The 17,395-nt window shown below is 39.0% G+C and overlaps 1 protein-coding gene across 9 annotated transcripts in view; it reads right to left on the bottom strand.

The window, feature by feature from the left end:
- Window positions 1-5,387: 5,387 nt before the first annotated feature.
- RCBTB1 (RCC1 and BTB domain containing protein 1) overlaps window positions 5,388-17,395 on the bottom strand; it is a 50,203-nt gene continuing 38,195 nt past the window's right edge. For 6 of the 9 annotated variants that reach the window (XM_049701057.1, XM_049701056.1, XM_049701055.1 and 3 more), the window contains 4 exons: window positions 16,135-16,200; window positions 15,668-15,819; window positions 14,757-14,887; window positions 5,388-7,653 (listed from right to left, as the gene is read on the bottom strand). In XM_049701057.1, the coding sequence (XP_049557014.1) occupies window positions 7,513-7,653; window positions 14,757-14,887; window positions 15,668-15,819; window positions 16,135-16,200 (490 nt within the window). In that variant the 3' untranslated portion in view covers window positions 5,388-7,512. The remainder of the gene's footprint in view (window positions 7,654-14,756; window positions 14,888-15,667; window positions 15,820-16,134; window positions 16,201-17,395) is intronic. The other 3 variants (XM_049701059.1, XM_049701060.1, XM_004274608.3) reach the window with 1 other exon arrangement.

The following is a 17,395-nucleotide window of genomic DNA, read 5'->3' on the forward strand; positions in this document are numbered from 1 at the left end:
GGATACTTCAGGCAGAACAACTGGGGTGGAGCATACACGCCCCCTTAAGACCCCCTGAGCCCACAGCCGTCCCAGGACACAGCCCTGCCCACCAGAGGGCCCAGGACCCAACTCCACATACCAGTGCACAGGCAACAGACCCAGACACCCTGGGACCCAGCTCTGTGCACCAGTGGGCAGGCATCAGCCCTAGAATCCCCTGGGCCCCAGCCCCACCCACCAGCAGGCCAGCACCAGTCCTGGGACCACCTGAGCCCAAGCCCCGCCCACCAGGAGGTAAACTCAAGTTTCAAGACACCCCAGGCCCTGCAGCCAGCTGTGTCAGGAGATGACCCCACCTGCCAGCTGTCTGACACCAGCTCTGGAACCCCTGGGCCCTGCAGTGAGACCCCAGGACCTGGCTTCACCCACCAGTGGGTGGGAACCAGCCCCAGATCTCACGGACCTGACTCCTGGCTCCAGTGAGCCAGCACGAGCCCCAGGGCCAGCCTCCCGGGGTTCCACAGCTGGCCACCTCATGATCCACGCTGCCAACCAGTGACTGGCTCCTCCATACAAGGCAGGGCCTGGCAACCAATCAGACTAGAGGCCAGCCACACCCACCAGGCTGCCCACAGTAGTCAGCCCACCACAGCAGAAGGACCCACACAGCCCACATGGAGGGTGCCCCTATAGCATATAGCTCCGGTGACGAGAGGGGAGTGCATTGCTGGGACACATAAGACATCCCCTACAAAGGGCCACTTTTCCAAAGTCAGGAATCATAACCAACCTACCTGATACCAGAAATAAATACAGTAAGTTAGGCAAAATGAAGGGACAGAGGAATATGTTCCAAACGAAAGAACAAGATAAAACCCCAGAAGAAGAAATAAGTGGAGACACAGTTCAAGGTAATGATCATAAACTTGATCAAAGAATTCAGAATAAAAATGAATAAACAGAACAAGAAGTTAGAAGTTTTTAAAGAAGAGTTAGAAAACATAACAACCAAACAGATGAAGAATACAATAACCAAAATGAAAAATACACGAGAAGGAATCAAAAGTAGACTAAGTGACACAGATGAACAGATCAGTGAGCTGGAAGACAGAGTAGTGGAAATCACTGATGCTGAACAGAAAAAAGAATAGAAAGAAATAAGGACAGTTTAAGAGACCTGAGACAACAACAAGCATACTAACATTCACATTACAGGGATCCCAGAAAGAGAAGAGAGAGAGAGAAAGGGCCTGAGAACATATTTGAAGACACAGTAGCTAAAGACTTCCCTAACCTGGAAAAGGAAACAGTCACCCAAATCCAGGAAGCACAGAGTCCCAAACAGGATCAACCCAAAGAGGACCACACCCAGACATATTATAATTAAAATGGCAAAAATTAAAGAGAGAATATTAAAAGCAACAAGGGAAAAGCAACAAGTTATCAATACTTATAAGGAAACTCCATTAAGGATATCAGCTGACTTTTCAGCAGAAACTCTACAGACCAGAAGGGAGTGGCACAATATATTTAAAGTGATGACAGGGAAAAACCTACAACCAAGAATACTTTACTTGACAAGGCTCTCGTTCAGATCTGATGGAGATCAAAAGTTTTAAAGACAAGCAAAAGCTAAAAAAGTTCAGTGCCACCAAACCAGCTTTACAAGAAATGTTAAAGGAAATTTTTTAGTGAAAAAGAAAAGGTCACAACTAGAAACATGGAAATTATGAAAAGAAAAAGCTCATTGGTAAAGGCAAACATACAGTAAAGATAGGAAATCAGCCATGAACAAAGCTAGCAGGAAGGTTAAAAGACAAAGTAGTAAAATTGTCTACATCCACAATAAGCAGTTAAGGGATACAAAAAATAAATAGATTTAAAATATGATGCCAAAAACAGTAATCATGAGGGGAAGAGAGTAGAAATGTAGGGCTGTTAAAATGCATTTGAAATTAAGAGATCAGCAACTTAAAATAATCACATATATATATACAGATTGCTATATAAAAACCTCATGGTAACTGCAAACCAAAAATGTATAATGGATACACAGACAAAAAAGAGAAAGGAATCCAAACATAACACTAAAGATAGTCATCAAATCACAAGGAAAAAGAACAAAGAAGAAGAAAAGAACAAAAAAGAACTATAAAAACAACCCCAAAACAATTAACAAATGGCAGTAACTACATACATATAATTACTTTAAATGTAAATGGATTAAATGCTCCAATCAAAAGACATATAGACTGGCTGAATGGACACAAAAACAAGACCGGTACACATGCTTCCTACAAGAGACTCACTTCAGATCTAAAGACACATGCAGACTGAAAGTGAAGGGATGGAAAAGGGCATTCCATGCAAATAGAAATTAAAAGATTAAGCGGGGGTAGCAATATTGTACCAGACAAAATAGACTTTGAGGTGGGAGAGGGAGGATGGACGGGAGGCCCAAGAGGGAGGGGATATAGGGACATGTGTACGCATATGGCTGATTCGCTTTGCTGTGCAACAGAAACTAACACAGTATTGTGAAGCAATTATACTCCAATAAAGATCTATTAAAAAAAAAAGACTGTAAAGAAGGACATTACATAATGATCAAGGGATCAATCCAAGAAGATGTAACAATTGTAAATATATATACACTCAACATAGGACCACCTAAATACATAAAGCAAATATTATCAGACATAAAGGGAGAAACTGACAGTAACACAATAATAGTAGGGGACTTTAACACCTCAATTACATCAATGGACAGATCATCCAGACGGAAAATCAATAAGGAAACACTGGCCTTAAATGACACATTAACCATTGACAAAACAGGAAGACAACCTACTTAATGGTAGAAAATATATGCAAATGATGTGACTGATAAAGGGTTAATATCCAAAATATATAAACAGCTCATACAACTCAACATCAAAAATACAAACGAAATTTAAAAATGGGCAGAAGACCTGAATGGACATTTCTCCAAAGAGGACATACAAATAGATGGCCAACAGGCACACAGAAAGATGCTCAACGCTGCTAACACTAGGGAAATGGAAATCAAAACTACAATGAGATATCACCTTACACCTGTCAGAATGGCCATCATCAAAAAGACCACAAATAGGGGAGCTTCCTGGTAGTCTAGTGATTAGGATTCACTGCTGTCACTGCTGTGGCCCGGATTCAATCCCTGGTTGGGGAACTGAGATCCCACAACTTGCACAAAGCGGCAAAATAAATAAATAAATAAATAAATAAACCATAAATACCACCAAATGTTGGCAAAGATGTGGAGAAAAGGGAACCCTTGTACCCTAATGGTAGGAATGGAAATTGGTGCAGTCACTGTGGAAAACAGTATGGAGGTGCCTCAAAAAACTAAAAATAGAACTATCATATGATCCAGCAATCCCACTCCTGGGTATATCTCCAAAGAAAATGAAAACACTAATTCGAAAAGATATGTGCAACCCAATGTTCACAGCAGCATTATTTACAATAACCATGATATGGAAGCAACCATGTGTCCATCAACAGATGAATGGATAAAGATGATGTGGTGTGTGTGTGTGTGTGTGTACTAGTCAGTCATCAAAAAGAATGAAATTCTGACATTTGCAGCAACATGGATGGACCTGGACAGTATTATACTTAGTGAAGTAAGTCAGAGAGAGAAAGACAAATACTGTATGTTATCACTTATATATGGAATTTAAAAATAAAACCAACTATTGAGTATAACAAAAAAGAAACAGGCTCACAGATACAGAGAACTAGTGGTTACAAGTGGGGTATGGGAAGGGGGGAGGGGCAAGGTGGGGGTAGGGAATTAAGAGGTACAAACTAGTATGTATGAAATAAATAAAGTATAAGGATATACTGTATTGCACAGGGAATACAGCCAATATTTTATAATAACTATAAATGGAGTATAATCTATAAAAATTTTGAATCACTATGTTGTATATCTAAAACTAAGATAATATTGTAAATCGACTATACCTCAATTAAAAAAAAAAAACCAAGACTCCATCCCAGACCCACTGAATAAAGATTTCCCCTGGTCTAGATGATGCTGTAACTTCAGCTTCCCTCCCTGATGATACATCCTATAGCAAAGCTTATCTGAGTAACAGTTCTGATGTCATGATGTTTATTTCTTAAAAAAACCCTCTGTCCACCACTTTACTTTCAAATTTCACCATTCATGGTGGTAACTCAGCACAAGGGAGCAACATGTATTTGTCATCAAGTGGCAAATATCGGGCAAATTAAAACAGACCTGGATTTTTACTTTAGCTGTGTCACTGCTGAAACAATTATTTAATATGAGACTAATTCTGCCTACTTTACGGTACAAAATATGGGCACTAAAAAAGAAAATGCGTGTGAAGCATAGGGCATTAAAATGCCTGGCATTGTGGGAAATAAATGTTCTCATCCACACCACACACACAAACACATGCCCTCCCCTTGCCAACATTTCCACCTGAGGGGCCCTGGTTTATTTTCCCATTCTAACCAAACAAACTTGCTTATGGTAAAGTTCTGGAAGGCTCATTATTCCGAACCACCTCTAAGCCCTTGCTTGGGCCACTGACTGTTGTTTTGGAAATGAGCTAAAAGGACGTTTGTGTTGCCCCCTATGCTGCACAAACATGACCTTCAGAACAATTGCTTCTCATACTAACCCTACTGGGTTTCCTCTCAATGACTTAACGAAAAGCTGTTTATAAATGTTATTATGTTGTTAATTCCTAAACCTCTCTCCTCTCTCCCAATAATTTTTACATTCCTTGAGGATAGGGACCATGTCTCTCCCTTCATTTATAAGTCCCCAAAAGGATCCAGATACGTTTTTCTACTGTGACAGTTCAATTGTAGTATCTTTCGGCAGGAACAAAACCAAAGCATATCTTCTGGGGTGGGAAGGATAATTGAGAAACAGCATGTTCATGGTGGTACCTGTTTTTAGTCTGATACCCAAGAATCACAGTACTGGTTTTTTTTTAAACTGTGGCAAAATACACATTACCATGTTAACCATGCTAAAGTGTACAGTTCAGTGGCGTTAAGTCCATTCACATTGTTGTGTATCGTCCACGCATAGAACTCTTTCCATCTTGCAAAACTGAAACTCTGTACCTATTAAACAATAACCCCTTATACCCTTTCTCCCAGCCCCTGCCAACCACCATTCTACTTCCTATGAATCTGACTACTCCAGGGACCTCATGTAAATGGAATCATACAGTACTTGTCCTTTTGGGACTGGCTTATTTCACTTAGCATAATGTCCTCAAGGTTCATCCAAGCTGCAGCATGTGTCAGAATTTCCTTCCCTTTTAAGGCTGCCAGATTATTGATTTTTGAGAGGGAAAAAATAACTCTACATGCCTATTTTAACAGATTGCTTTATTTATTAATATGTCACTCTAAACATTACATATATACAACCTATATAACTAGCGTATCAAACCTTGTTCCAGTAGGAAGTTCAAGAGTACATTTTAGGGCTATGTGAAGAAATACCAATATTTTGGCTTTCACTATTATATCAGATGAAAAAAACAATTCAAAGAATAGTTTTCATCTCCTGCTATGATTAACAACAAAACCAAGTAGAAAAATAAGAGAGCCTATTTTTAAAAAAAAACCAACACAAGATACTCAAGTACTTTCTGAGAGACTTTTTTCTGTTCTCTTCACTGAAAATATAGTCATACAAATTACTCAGTAATCTAATATGAGAAGTGGTTCTTCACCTATTGGGAACTCAGTAAATATTTGTTTAGCGAATGAACTATCTATGGAAATGGATCTATGTTAATTTGTGCTTTTTTAAAGTTTTTTTTCAAGTAAGAGCAATAGTAAATTTACTGAAGTTCTTGTTTTGTCCAGATCATAAGCCTATAGACAGTGACTGTTAGAAACACTACCCATCATAGCTAATAATCAAATTAATGTACATTTATCAACCTAGTAAGAAAATTCTATTATGTTGCAGAACTAATTCTAACCTAATAACTCATTGGGCTTCAATCACTTGCAACATGGTAAAGAAAAGGAGGCTGAGACTTCCGGGTTTATTTCATCTATCAATGAATTTCCATCTTTGGGCCCTCACCCCCCAATATACACTTAGAAACATTGCTAAAAACAGTAGCTGCAGCATCTATTCACCCTCTTTTTAATTGGGGTCTGAAAATGGATTCGGTCTCTAACTTCAGATGGAGGACCTTCCAAACATGACACAGTTCACTAAAGGAGCCCCCACAAATGGAAATGAGTCCGTGGGCCAGAGAGCAGAACAAAGCTTTGTCCTTGAAGCAAGCTCAACGGGCACACGTGATAAAACTCAGAGTTGAACACTCTTACTTCCCAAAGTCACATTTCATAACCAGACCAAAAAAACACCCTCATAATTTGGATCCTTTTTCAAAGTTACCTAACACAATTAAAAGGAAAGGAAAATCAAACGTGAAAGCTGGTGACATTTCAAATAAGCAAAATGTGTGACAGCATTTGGCATAGATAAAAATCGATTAAAAACAAATTCTATTAAGTCCTGTAAGAAACTTGGTTTTAAGAACCACTTATTTGAGCCGGACGTAGCAGATCTGATGATTCAGCAACCACAATTCAGGAAGGCAAGAGTACATTGAATATATCACTATTTTCCTCTTATATGATTAGCATTTATAGGAGAAAAGGTGGGGGGATTTAAATTTGGGTTCTCAAATTTAACCTTAAGAAAACACTGTTAGTAGTGGAGACTCTTGAGTTATAAAATATCCACTTTCACCCAAATGAAGTTTCTTTCATTATCAAGTTTTCACAGATAGTTCTACATTACGACTCTTTACGTACTTAAGTCTTAAGAGAAACCCCGACTAACCTAGAAATTCATCTTCACATAATTTCAATAGGCTTATATTAAATTGAATATTATTTTGAAGTTAAAAAAGTCATCAATAATGCAAATACACAAACAAAAGCCTCAGACAATCTTAACTATTCCTTCACAGTGAAGCTACTGAACTAGCAACTAATGCAGCCCTTCAACAAGCCCCCAAGTCAGCATCTGTCATTCCCAGTGGGGCCTCTACACCTCTCACAGTTGGCACCCTATCCCAACCCCTGGCGTTAAAAGGGTTGTCGATATGCAAGCCAGGAGACTTGCCGCAAAGCCCCCTTTCCAACTTCAGGAGTTCCTCTAATCAAAACCAAACCAAACAAAAATCAAACAACCAGCTAGACTTTCACCCTTGTACAATGTCCCAGCCAAACGTTAAGGTCACATTTAAAATATACACATCTGGAAATAAGGGTTGTTTAAAATGGGTTCAGGAAAAGCCGTACACCCTTCCTGTATCCTTACACAGAGAACTGTATCTCCATGTGAGCAAATCAACCTGATGGGCTCTTTTACCTGCAGAATTACATCACCCATAGAGCACAAACGACACACCATCACCAGCAGCCCCAGAGCACTCACACAAAACCCAGCAGTCTTGGGCTTCAGTTCTTAAAGGCTCCACATTTACTGGCTTTAGCAATGAATTCCTTTAGCAGAGGGCCATCCATTTGCCAAAATGCTGCAGTCTGTGTAACTTCTGTCAAATGATTGATGCAAAACTTAAAGCAGAATTCTTCTAAATCCTGGACACACACAACAAAAATAAAAACAAGAAGAGGCCTTTTTAAATTAACTTTGAATTACTTCTCTCCAGCTCCCTCACCCTCCCCCAGAAGAGATTTGAGGCCAGAAACCTCAAACTAGGCAAACAAGTGACCACAGGTACATGTCAGAAAAATACAAACTATTTACTCACCACACAGTAAAAGCAATGGTTCCCCTACTCAAGTCTGACTCTTCAAAACACACACACACACACACACACACACACACACAAACACACACACACACACACACACACACAGTGGGGGGTGATTTCCTCACGGTTATCACATAGTCTAGTCACTCAAAGACATGGTTTTAAAAAGCTGAAACAACTTTTGTCCATATCATATGTTTTACCACATTCAAGAAGTCAGAGAAAAGAATTAAGATGTGGGTCATTTGGTCCAAGGAAGCGAAGACTTTAAGAAACAGAAAAATGATGAAGAGAAATGGTCAACCTAAAGTGACACATTAAAAATAAAACTTCCAAAGACCTTAAATTCACTTTCATGCTCTCCTATATAAAAATGCCTTCATTTTTAAAGCCACAAAGAATACTATACTACAACTTCCACCATGCTAATTTCTCGGATAGTCAATCCACAAAAGAATAGTCACAGAGACTTGACTTTTCAGTTAGACAATGGAAGTTACCAACTACCAACATTCAGAGGGAGAGTAACATACACAAGTGGCAAACCAGAACAATTTAAAAATCTATTTCTGGGCTTCCCTGGTGGCGCAGTGGTTAAGAATCCGCCTGTCAATGCAGGGGACACGGGTTCAAGCCCTGGTCCGGGAAGATCCCACATGCTGCGCAGCAACTAAGCCCATGCACCACAATTACTGAGCCCATGTGCCTAGAGGCCACGAGCCACAACTACTGAGCCCGTGTGCCACAACTACTGAAGCCTGCCGCCTAGAGCCCGTGCTCCGCAATAAGAGAAGCCATCACAATGAGAAGCCCGCGCACCACAACGAAGAGTAGCCCCTGCTTGCTGCAACTAGAGAAAGCCCGCGCACACAGCGAAGACCCAACACAGCCAAAAATAAATAAATAAATTTTTTAAAAAAGATCTATTTCTACCTATGCTAAGACATGCTTTCATCTCCAGCAAAACTCTACTATATTGTTGTTTGTCCCTTCAAGCATTGGAACAGGGGCTTCCCTGGTGGCGCAGTGGTTAAATATCTGCCTGCCAATGCAGGGGACACAGGTTCGAGCCCTGGTCTGGGAAGATCCCACATGCCACGGAGCAACTAAGCCCGTGCGCCACAACTACTGAGCCTGCACTCTAGAGCCCGCAAGCCACAACTACTGAAGCCCGCGTGCCTAGAGCCCGTGCTCCACAACAGGAGAAACCACCGCAATGAGAAGCCCGTGCACTGCAATGAAGAGTAGCCCCCGCTCACTGCAACTAGAGAAAGCCCGTGCGCAGCAACGAAGACGCAACACAGCCAAAAATAAAATAAATTAAAAAAAAAAAAAGGAACATATTTACTAAATCAATTAGGTACCTGGAATGTACACAAAGATGAAGTCTAAGAGCTCAGTTTCTGTAATGTGGCCAACAATACTGAAGGTCAGTACTCAGGGTTCTGTCAAACTAGGATCTCAACAACTGTTAAACTGTAGGGTCTTGGCTTCGTGTTTCCCAGCCACCACCAAATGAGAATTTTAGGCAGGGTGGGGAAGGGCCGCATCCGCATACAGAAACACCCCTTTCAGACCCCTGCAAACGAATACTTCCTTATTCTAAGAGTCTCTCGTCCCTCCCCTCCAGGCATATAACCAGTAAGAGATAAACCACATTTAATGTCTCTCAGCCAGCTACTGTCAGAGTTTTATTCTCCAGATAATTGAAAATGCATTTAACATGTTAGCACAATACCTGAATCCGTGTTTTTTAATAAGAGATTCCCAGTGGGGTGGACAGCTGAATGCTCGGGTGTATTACAATAAACTAAAATGTTAAACAATAGAAAACATTTTCTCTCTCACATTATTATTAAAGAAAAAGGACTACTCCTGGTATCATAACCCAATGGTTAATAAATAGCTCTAGGGACTAAATGATACCCCACGGAAAGATGAAAGTCATATTTTAATCTTGTTTATCAAAAATAGAAAACTAGTTTATCTACATATCACTTAGGAAGAAGGAGCCAGTCATAGCACAAAAAGTTCTTCAAACCATGTAATGTATCAGATAAGGATCTTTAAATATTAAGTTTTAATTATATAATTTCAAATTCAAAGGAGAAAGAGAGGACACTAAATTCTGACACTGCAAAACCTTACCACTTCTATATCTGTTTATTTGGAATTAAAGACCTTGGTAGTATAATGAAAAAGTGAGTTTATTCAGTTTACCTACTGTATAGATTACCTTGAGTATAAACTTTAAGAACTTTTTTATATGGTACAGGTATACAAATGGTGCTTCTAATTACAAATCAGTTCATATACCTATGAAAATAGTCTTATCAAACTGCCTTCCCTTCCCCTCCAATTAGTTTGGAAAGATTTCTCAGTACAGTTGATACTTGAAAACCACAGGGGTTAATCCAAGTACAATTAATAGTTGGCCCTCCACAATCGCAGGTTCAACCAACTGTGGATCATGTAGTACTGTAGTGTTTACTACTGAAAAATACCCACATGTAAGTGGATCTGTGCAATTCAAACCTGTGTGGATCAAGGGTCAACTGTATTCAACAAATGTTTAACAGTTTCAAGAATACTGAAAATAATCTAAATCTGGGTTGTTTAAATAACTAATTACACGTTGGATAAGGCAGAACTTGGGAAAAGGAAGCATTGAACACACTTGAAGAGAGAAACTGGAATTTGCACGTTCATTTGCCTGAACCAGAGAGTGGCACAGCCAAGCACATTCACGTCGCAACCTGAGCCAGTGTGCTATTGATGTTGACGTGTGGATTAGATAAACACCCTTCTGATAATTCTTAAATACTATAAAAACCTACATGATCTGTTCACCTCACGCTGCAAACGATCAGATCTTCAATTACCCAGAAGAAAATGCAACTCTTACCCAACTAATAAGTCAACTATAACAGGACTGCTGGGCTTAAAAAAAAAAATTTTCTAAGAAGGATGAGAAGGACCACTTGACCAGTAGATGAAAAAAGTTCCTAAGAGTCTTCTCAAGGCCATGGAATAAGAAAGTGGGGAAGGGTGTAAAATCAAGGAGTCTAATATGGTATTCTTGTTGTTTTAGAAACCAAAGTCCATGTTTATGACATTCTGTGGTGAAATTATTGTAAGTGGTTCTGGGGCAAATCAGATATCAGATTTGTTATAATTAATAAGGAAGATCAAAATAAAATATTGCTATTCTAAATTTACAAATTTGCTCCAAATCTTTAAGCATTTAAATTAAATTATTCCAATAACTCTACACACTCTGAAAATAAGTTGTTTTTCCTTTCCACAGATTTTCTTTAGAAACAAAACACAGAGAACTGATGGTCTTAATATCCACATTTTAAAAATGCTAATGCAGCCTTCAACGGAGTTCTTATCCAGCCTTAAAATCTAAAATACATGAGAGTGCTAAGACTTCCTGTGGGAGGACACTTGGCCAGGGTGAGACCTCTGTGTCACAGGCCACCCTTGAGACACATTTGAGACGGCAGATACCGAGAACCACACCTAACTGTCCAAACGTGTTGTTAAAATAATTAGATAACAAAACCCAAACACTATAGTCTCTAATTCACTTGATAGTATAGTTGACCCTTGAACAACGCAGGTTTGAATTGCGCGGGTCCACTTACCCAGGATATTTTTCAATAGTACATACTACAGCCCTACAGGATCTAAGTTTGGTTGAATCCGCAGATGCGGATGAACCAGGGATATGGAGGGCTGACTGTAAGTTATACGCGATTAATCCCTGCATTGTTCAAGGGTCAACTGCATATCAAGCACAAAATATTCCACATCAAAGTAGGTTTTGATTTTGTTTTTTAGAATGTATTTAAGTGTCTCACTGTACTGGAAAAAAATTTTAAAGGTGTCTTCTCTCACTACCCAAAAAGTATTTTACAGTCTACTGATCACAAAAAACTTTTAATTTAACCCCTTGAAAAAAGAAATAAATGCTGACCATCTGGCTTTAGCGTGAAGCTTTCCAATACTCATATCCCAAATCAATTTTGGAATTAGATTCCTGGCTCATATTTATTGCTTCTCCCACCAAAAGCAAAATTTTAAGACATAGCTGCTCAGAAAGTAGGATTTTCTGGAAAGTTCTCTATTCTGGTTAAACAGAAAAAAATCCCCAACTGTTTCTTCTAATGTTCAAATAGACACAGAAAACAAAAATCTCCTGAAAAGAAACAGTATAAATAGAAGCATTTCAAAATATTAAAAAAAAAAAAGTTTATAATGTGATCAGAAATATCACGAGACAATGTTTTATATGCATTTTCTCCCTTGATGTCGATACTTATTCAGGTTTGTACTAGAGGAATATTTAAGTGCTCCTTCTCCAAGTCCTTCTTTACTTTATAAAGACATGCAGAAAGTTTGACAATGCATTCATTAATGCAAGGGTTCCACAACAATTAGCTTACTTTTTAAAATCTCCACAACTACTGAGTCAATACATTTTCGCTCTTTTTATGTATGTCCATTTGCTTCAAAATTCTCTTGTTAAAAGGAGGCATGGGGCTTCCCTGGTGGCCCAGTGGTTGAGAGTCCGCCTGCCGATGCAGGGGACGCAGGTTCGTGCCCCGGTCTGGGAAGACCCCACATGCCGCAGAGCAGCTGGGCCCGTGAGCCATGGCCGCTGAGCCTGTGCGTCCAGAGCCTGTGCTCCGCAACGGGAGAGGCCACAACAGTGAGAGGCCCGCGTACCACCAAAAAAAAAAAAAAAAAAAAGGAGGCATGGAGGAACCACAGTAATTTTTATAGCAAAGAGAAGAAGCATGAGAGGCAGTTAGTAGTCTCCATCCTCCCAGCATTTCAACCAACAGAGTGAAGGGAAAGTCAAGTAGGGTCCCCAAGTTCAATGTCTGAAAACAACGGATTTTGCAGCTAATTTCCAATCTGTCTTAGGAGCAGCTTCCCATCAACTAATAGATATAGTAAGTGGGTTTTATTTTTATATTCTAGAGACTTCATTTATTTACTTTCTACATTCTACAGTATTAAGGAAATAAAACGTAAAGCTACATTAGTCGATTACATAACTCCCAACACAATCAAAACCAAACAACCTAGAAAGAAGGCTTTTTGCCTTCTATTTTCTAATTTTTCTACAGTGAACGTATATTTGTGGGGTTGTGAGTTGTGGTTTGTTTGTTTTTTTAAAAAAGCAGAACTTCATGGTGAGGTGTTTCAAATATTACACATTCATTCGTTCATTTAACTCAACATACATTTCTGAGTGCCAACTATATGCCCGCACTGTGACAGACTCTGTGGAAGCACATGTGTTTGTGGTCTCAAACAAGGGACAGCTTTTAATGTATCTATACTTGATATCAGAAAAGTGAAAACTACTGAAGGAAATGATCAACCGGCCTGGGTAGAAGTGGAATAAGGCATTTTCTATAAACGTTCTGGGGTAGAAAAGCTGAAAGTGCAGAAGAAATTTCCAGCAACTCAAGCCGAGATATCTGCCTCTGCCCACGTGGTTCTGACTGGTTTTGGTCAGCAAGATGCTAATCCCAAGAATATGGAACTCATCAGCACTGAGGAGGAGTATGGTGAGACACAGAGGATTCTCAAGTCAATCACCAAATGGACAGAAAAGCCATGGACCAATTTAAAATTACATCATTGGGCAGAAATAAAATCTAAAGAAACAGCATTTCTAATAAAAATGTTCACGATGACAAAGAAAGGGTAGGAAAAAAACTATATTTCCATTTCCCATGAGAAATGATTGACTTTGATCATCATTCCATCTGTTGAAAAGGTCACAGAGAAAATCAGCTATATCTGACCTTACCAAATATTTATAATCATAACATAATCTGAAATAAAGATAGGGTACATTTTGAAAACGCAAGACATAATGGTCCATTTCGATCCCCAAATGTGACAAAGATGAAGTCTATCCACCACATCTCCAAAGCCACAGCTGCAGATCTTTGCAGGTGTCTGGTAAATTCCCTGATACCAGGTAATCTGCCTCATCATATGATGACAAAATACCTATAAGAAAGACTAATTGTTCCATTTAGGGTGCACACCTTAGCTAGACATCTGTAACTCCAAAACTCTTGCTCTTTGACTTTTATTCTTCATGAATATGTAGAACCAACCATACCAGCCTTGAGTTCACTAATTATCCTTCATGTATCCTTCACGTGGTACAATCTTCATTCAGTTCAACAAACATTTATCATGTGCCAGGCACAAGGCACACAGATGAATAAGATACAGTTCCTGCTCAGAGGGAGCTTACAATCTGATGATATCGTGGCTCTTAACTTAAAGAAAATGTACATAAATGTCCGAAACACAAGACTCCCAAAAGCTCATTCATTCAGAGACTCTCTAGAGATCCATCAATCAATCCAATATAAAAAGCAAACAAACAAAAAGGAGTCCAGAGCAAGCTCTTCACCCATGAATAACTGTGAGTGATAATTAGACGATGACAGAATTTTCAGAGCACACACAGCTAGCTATAAATCACAGGGCAGCGTTGGTTTACGACAGGGGAGAGCTGGGGAGACAGCAAAGTGGATCTTGAGAAAAATATATTAAGCTGACCTGGAGAAACACTTGAAACTAAAATATGCTGTTTGTTAGTCCCACTAGGTATGGCACTTTATATTCCAACCTGCAGTATAGCTGCTGGGACTTCAGTTAGCTTCCTAGCTTAGGTAAAAATATAAGTAGAGAAACAACTGTGTTTGAAACTATGAACAGAGAATAAAGCAAGCCAGATTTCATTTTTTAGGGGTCAGTCAGTTCAATGATTCCCTACATAGAAGTGAAGTTACTCATCACGCTTCTTGTCTCACACAAGAAAGGAGCAACGTGCTCACGGGGTGTTAAGGGCGGTTTGTGTTTCTGCTTATCATTTTATGTTACCTCTGCATCATATCTGACCGCGGCAGAGAACAATGAAAAGGCATTCTCCACGGTGATTCCTCGCTTGATAATGTGCTGACAAAGTTTCTTCAGTCTGTTTTCACAGTACGATGTCGCCAAATCCAAAAGACCTGAAAGTAAAATGTGGAAAGCTTAACTGAGGTTACAGTAATTTCCAATCATTTATAAATATATATATTTCACTTTGGTGAAGAGTTATGTAGATAAATCAGCAGAAGCTTCTTAGGGAATAACACTCTGAATTTTATTAAATAAATTCTCTTTTTCAGTCCACCCCTTCCCCACCTCCCAAACATACCTCTCCTATACTCACTTTATACAATTTCTTCTGTAGTACAAAGGAAGGGGAAAAAATTGAATATCCCCCCTCATTTTGTTTCCAAAATGATACGCTAAATCCATTAGCAACTTATACTTCAGTATTAAAAAAGTAAAATAAGACCACAGTCGTATAGTGTCCATAATTATTAACCATATCGATACAATACTATCTTTAAAACAATTTTTATTGAAGTACAGTTGATTTATAATGTTGTGTTAATTTCTTCCGTATGGCAAAGTGACTCGGTTATACACAGGTATACATTCTTTTTTATATTCTTTTCCATTATGGTTTATCCCAGGATATTGAATATAGCTCCCTGTGCTATACAGTAGGACCTTGTTGTTTATCCATCCTATATATAATAGTTTGCATCTACTAATCCCAAACTCTGAGTCCATCCCTCTCCCAAATACAGTACTATTTTTTAAAGGCATTTACTTCAAATCTTTCTTAAAAACCATGTAAAAACCAATAAACCTGAAACTTTTTACATTTCAATACTGTAAGAATACAGGGAGTTATATTTTTGACCCTGTGCCCTGGCCAGTCCCAATGTGGCTGGTACCTATGGCATCTTCAGGCGGCAGATCCACTGTATCTGTGTAGAGGTACTGGAGAAAGGCACGGTACACTGGGTAGGAAAACTGGTCTATTTCTATCACCTCCTTCATGTCCTCATTCCAGTAAGACTGGAACATGGATCGAAAGTGCTCACACCTAAAACGGAACAGCAAAAGTTACCTAATTAAGTTGATGAAATCAGGGATAAACAAATATTACAAGTATGCTTAACTACTAATATTTGAGTAGTATTGCGTTGGCCAAAAAGTTTGTTCGGGTTTTTCCATAAGATGTTACAGAAAAACCCAAATGAACTTTTTGGCCAACCCGATACATTCATTCCATGTACAAGAACCCAAACATATTCCGCAGGCAAGGGCTTTTACATTCACCTTTTACGTCCACTCACTTTCATTTTCTATACTGCCTATTAAATAGTAAGAATTATACATGGAGCCTGGAAGTACCTACCACTTCAACAGTACCACTGTTTGCATCTGATAGACCCCAGTCAGATCAAGTCTTTCTGCTTGCTTGCTGTTTTTAAAAAATGTTGTAGAGAAGGGCATTTTAAACAATGAAATTAAAAGAAATTCAGAAATGAGTGTTCAAACTTTTGATATATGTTCATGTCATTCAAATGATTCATTTTTTGTGTGTCATGTAATCAGCATATTCTTAAAACTGTTTTAAATGTTAACTGAATGACATTTAAGAAGATTTTTTTTCATTACCTTACATGACAATTTTCCTTCTTTTCTGACTCATCTTCAAAACAGCCACCACCCCTATTTTGTTCCTTTGCTCTGACCTGCTCCCCTCCCTCTCCTCCCAAGCCAGTTACCAATTTATTTATAAAACACATTCACTAGAATAGTCACATATTTCAAGAAAACCTAAATAGGTCTTTTTGTACTGTATTTCATACACAAATCCACCTATATGAGGAACTGATTTCTTTCTATTTGTTTATTTACAATTTTGGCTGCACTGGGTCTTCATTGCTGCACGTGGGCTTTGTCTAGTTGCAGTGAGCGGGGGCTACTCTTCGTTGAGGTGCGCTGGCTTCTCATTGTGGTGGCTTCTCGTTTCAAAGCACAGGCTCAGCAGCTGTGGCTCACAAGCTCTAGAGCACAGGCTCAGTAGTTGTAGCGCATGGGCTTAGTTGCTCCGCAGCATGTGGGATCTTCCCAGACCAGGTATCGAACCCGTGTCCCCTGCATTAGCAGGCGGATTCTTAACTACTGCGTCACTAGGGAAGTCCCTATGAGGAACTGATTTCTGAATATTCAATTTTCTTCAAGTACAATATACTTTATAATTTTTTAAAAATCACCTTTTCAAATCCTTTTAAAATGAGTCACACTATAAACACAAAAATACTTTCAATATCCACTCAGAATACTAAAAGAATGGCTCCACTTGCAAAGGAACTTACCTCATCTGGGAAGTAAAAAGATGCAGTTGTCTAAGCAAGAACTAATAGATGAAATCGGTCAGAAAACTATACAGGAAAGGAACAGACTGGATGGCCACAGGTTCACAGATAGAAACATTTCCTGTTCACCTTTTCAGTTAATACTTTCGTGCAGATACTTACTCCCTTAAAGTAATGAATGACATAGCTTTTCAGTTCCTTAAAACTTGTTATTTTTGTAAATAAATATTTAACTACATTTTCAAAAAAGACTTGTAAGTGGCTAGTTTAACTCTCAATGGTCTGCTTTTATGT

This window comes from Orcinus orca, chromosome 18 (assembly GCF_937001465.1).
Source record: "Orcinus orca chromosome 18, mOrcOrc1.1, whole genome shotgun sequence".
NCBI lineage: Eukaryota > Metazoa > Chordata > Mammalia > Artiodactyla > Delphinidae > Orcinus > Orcinus orca.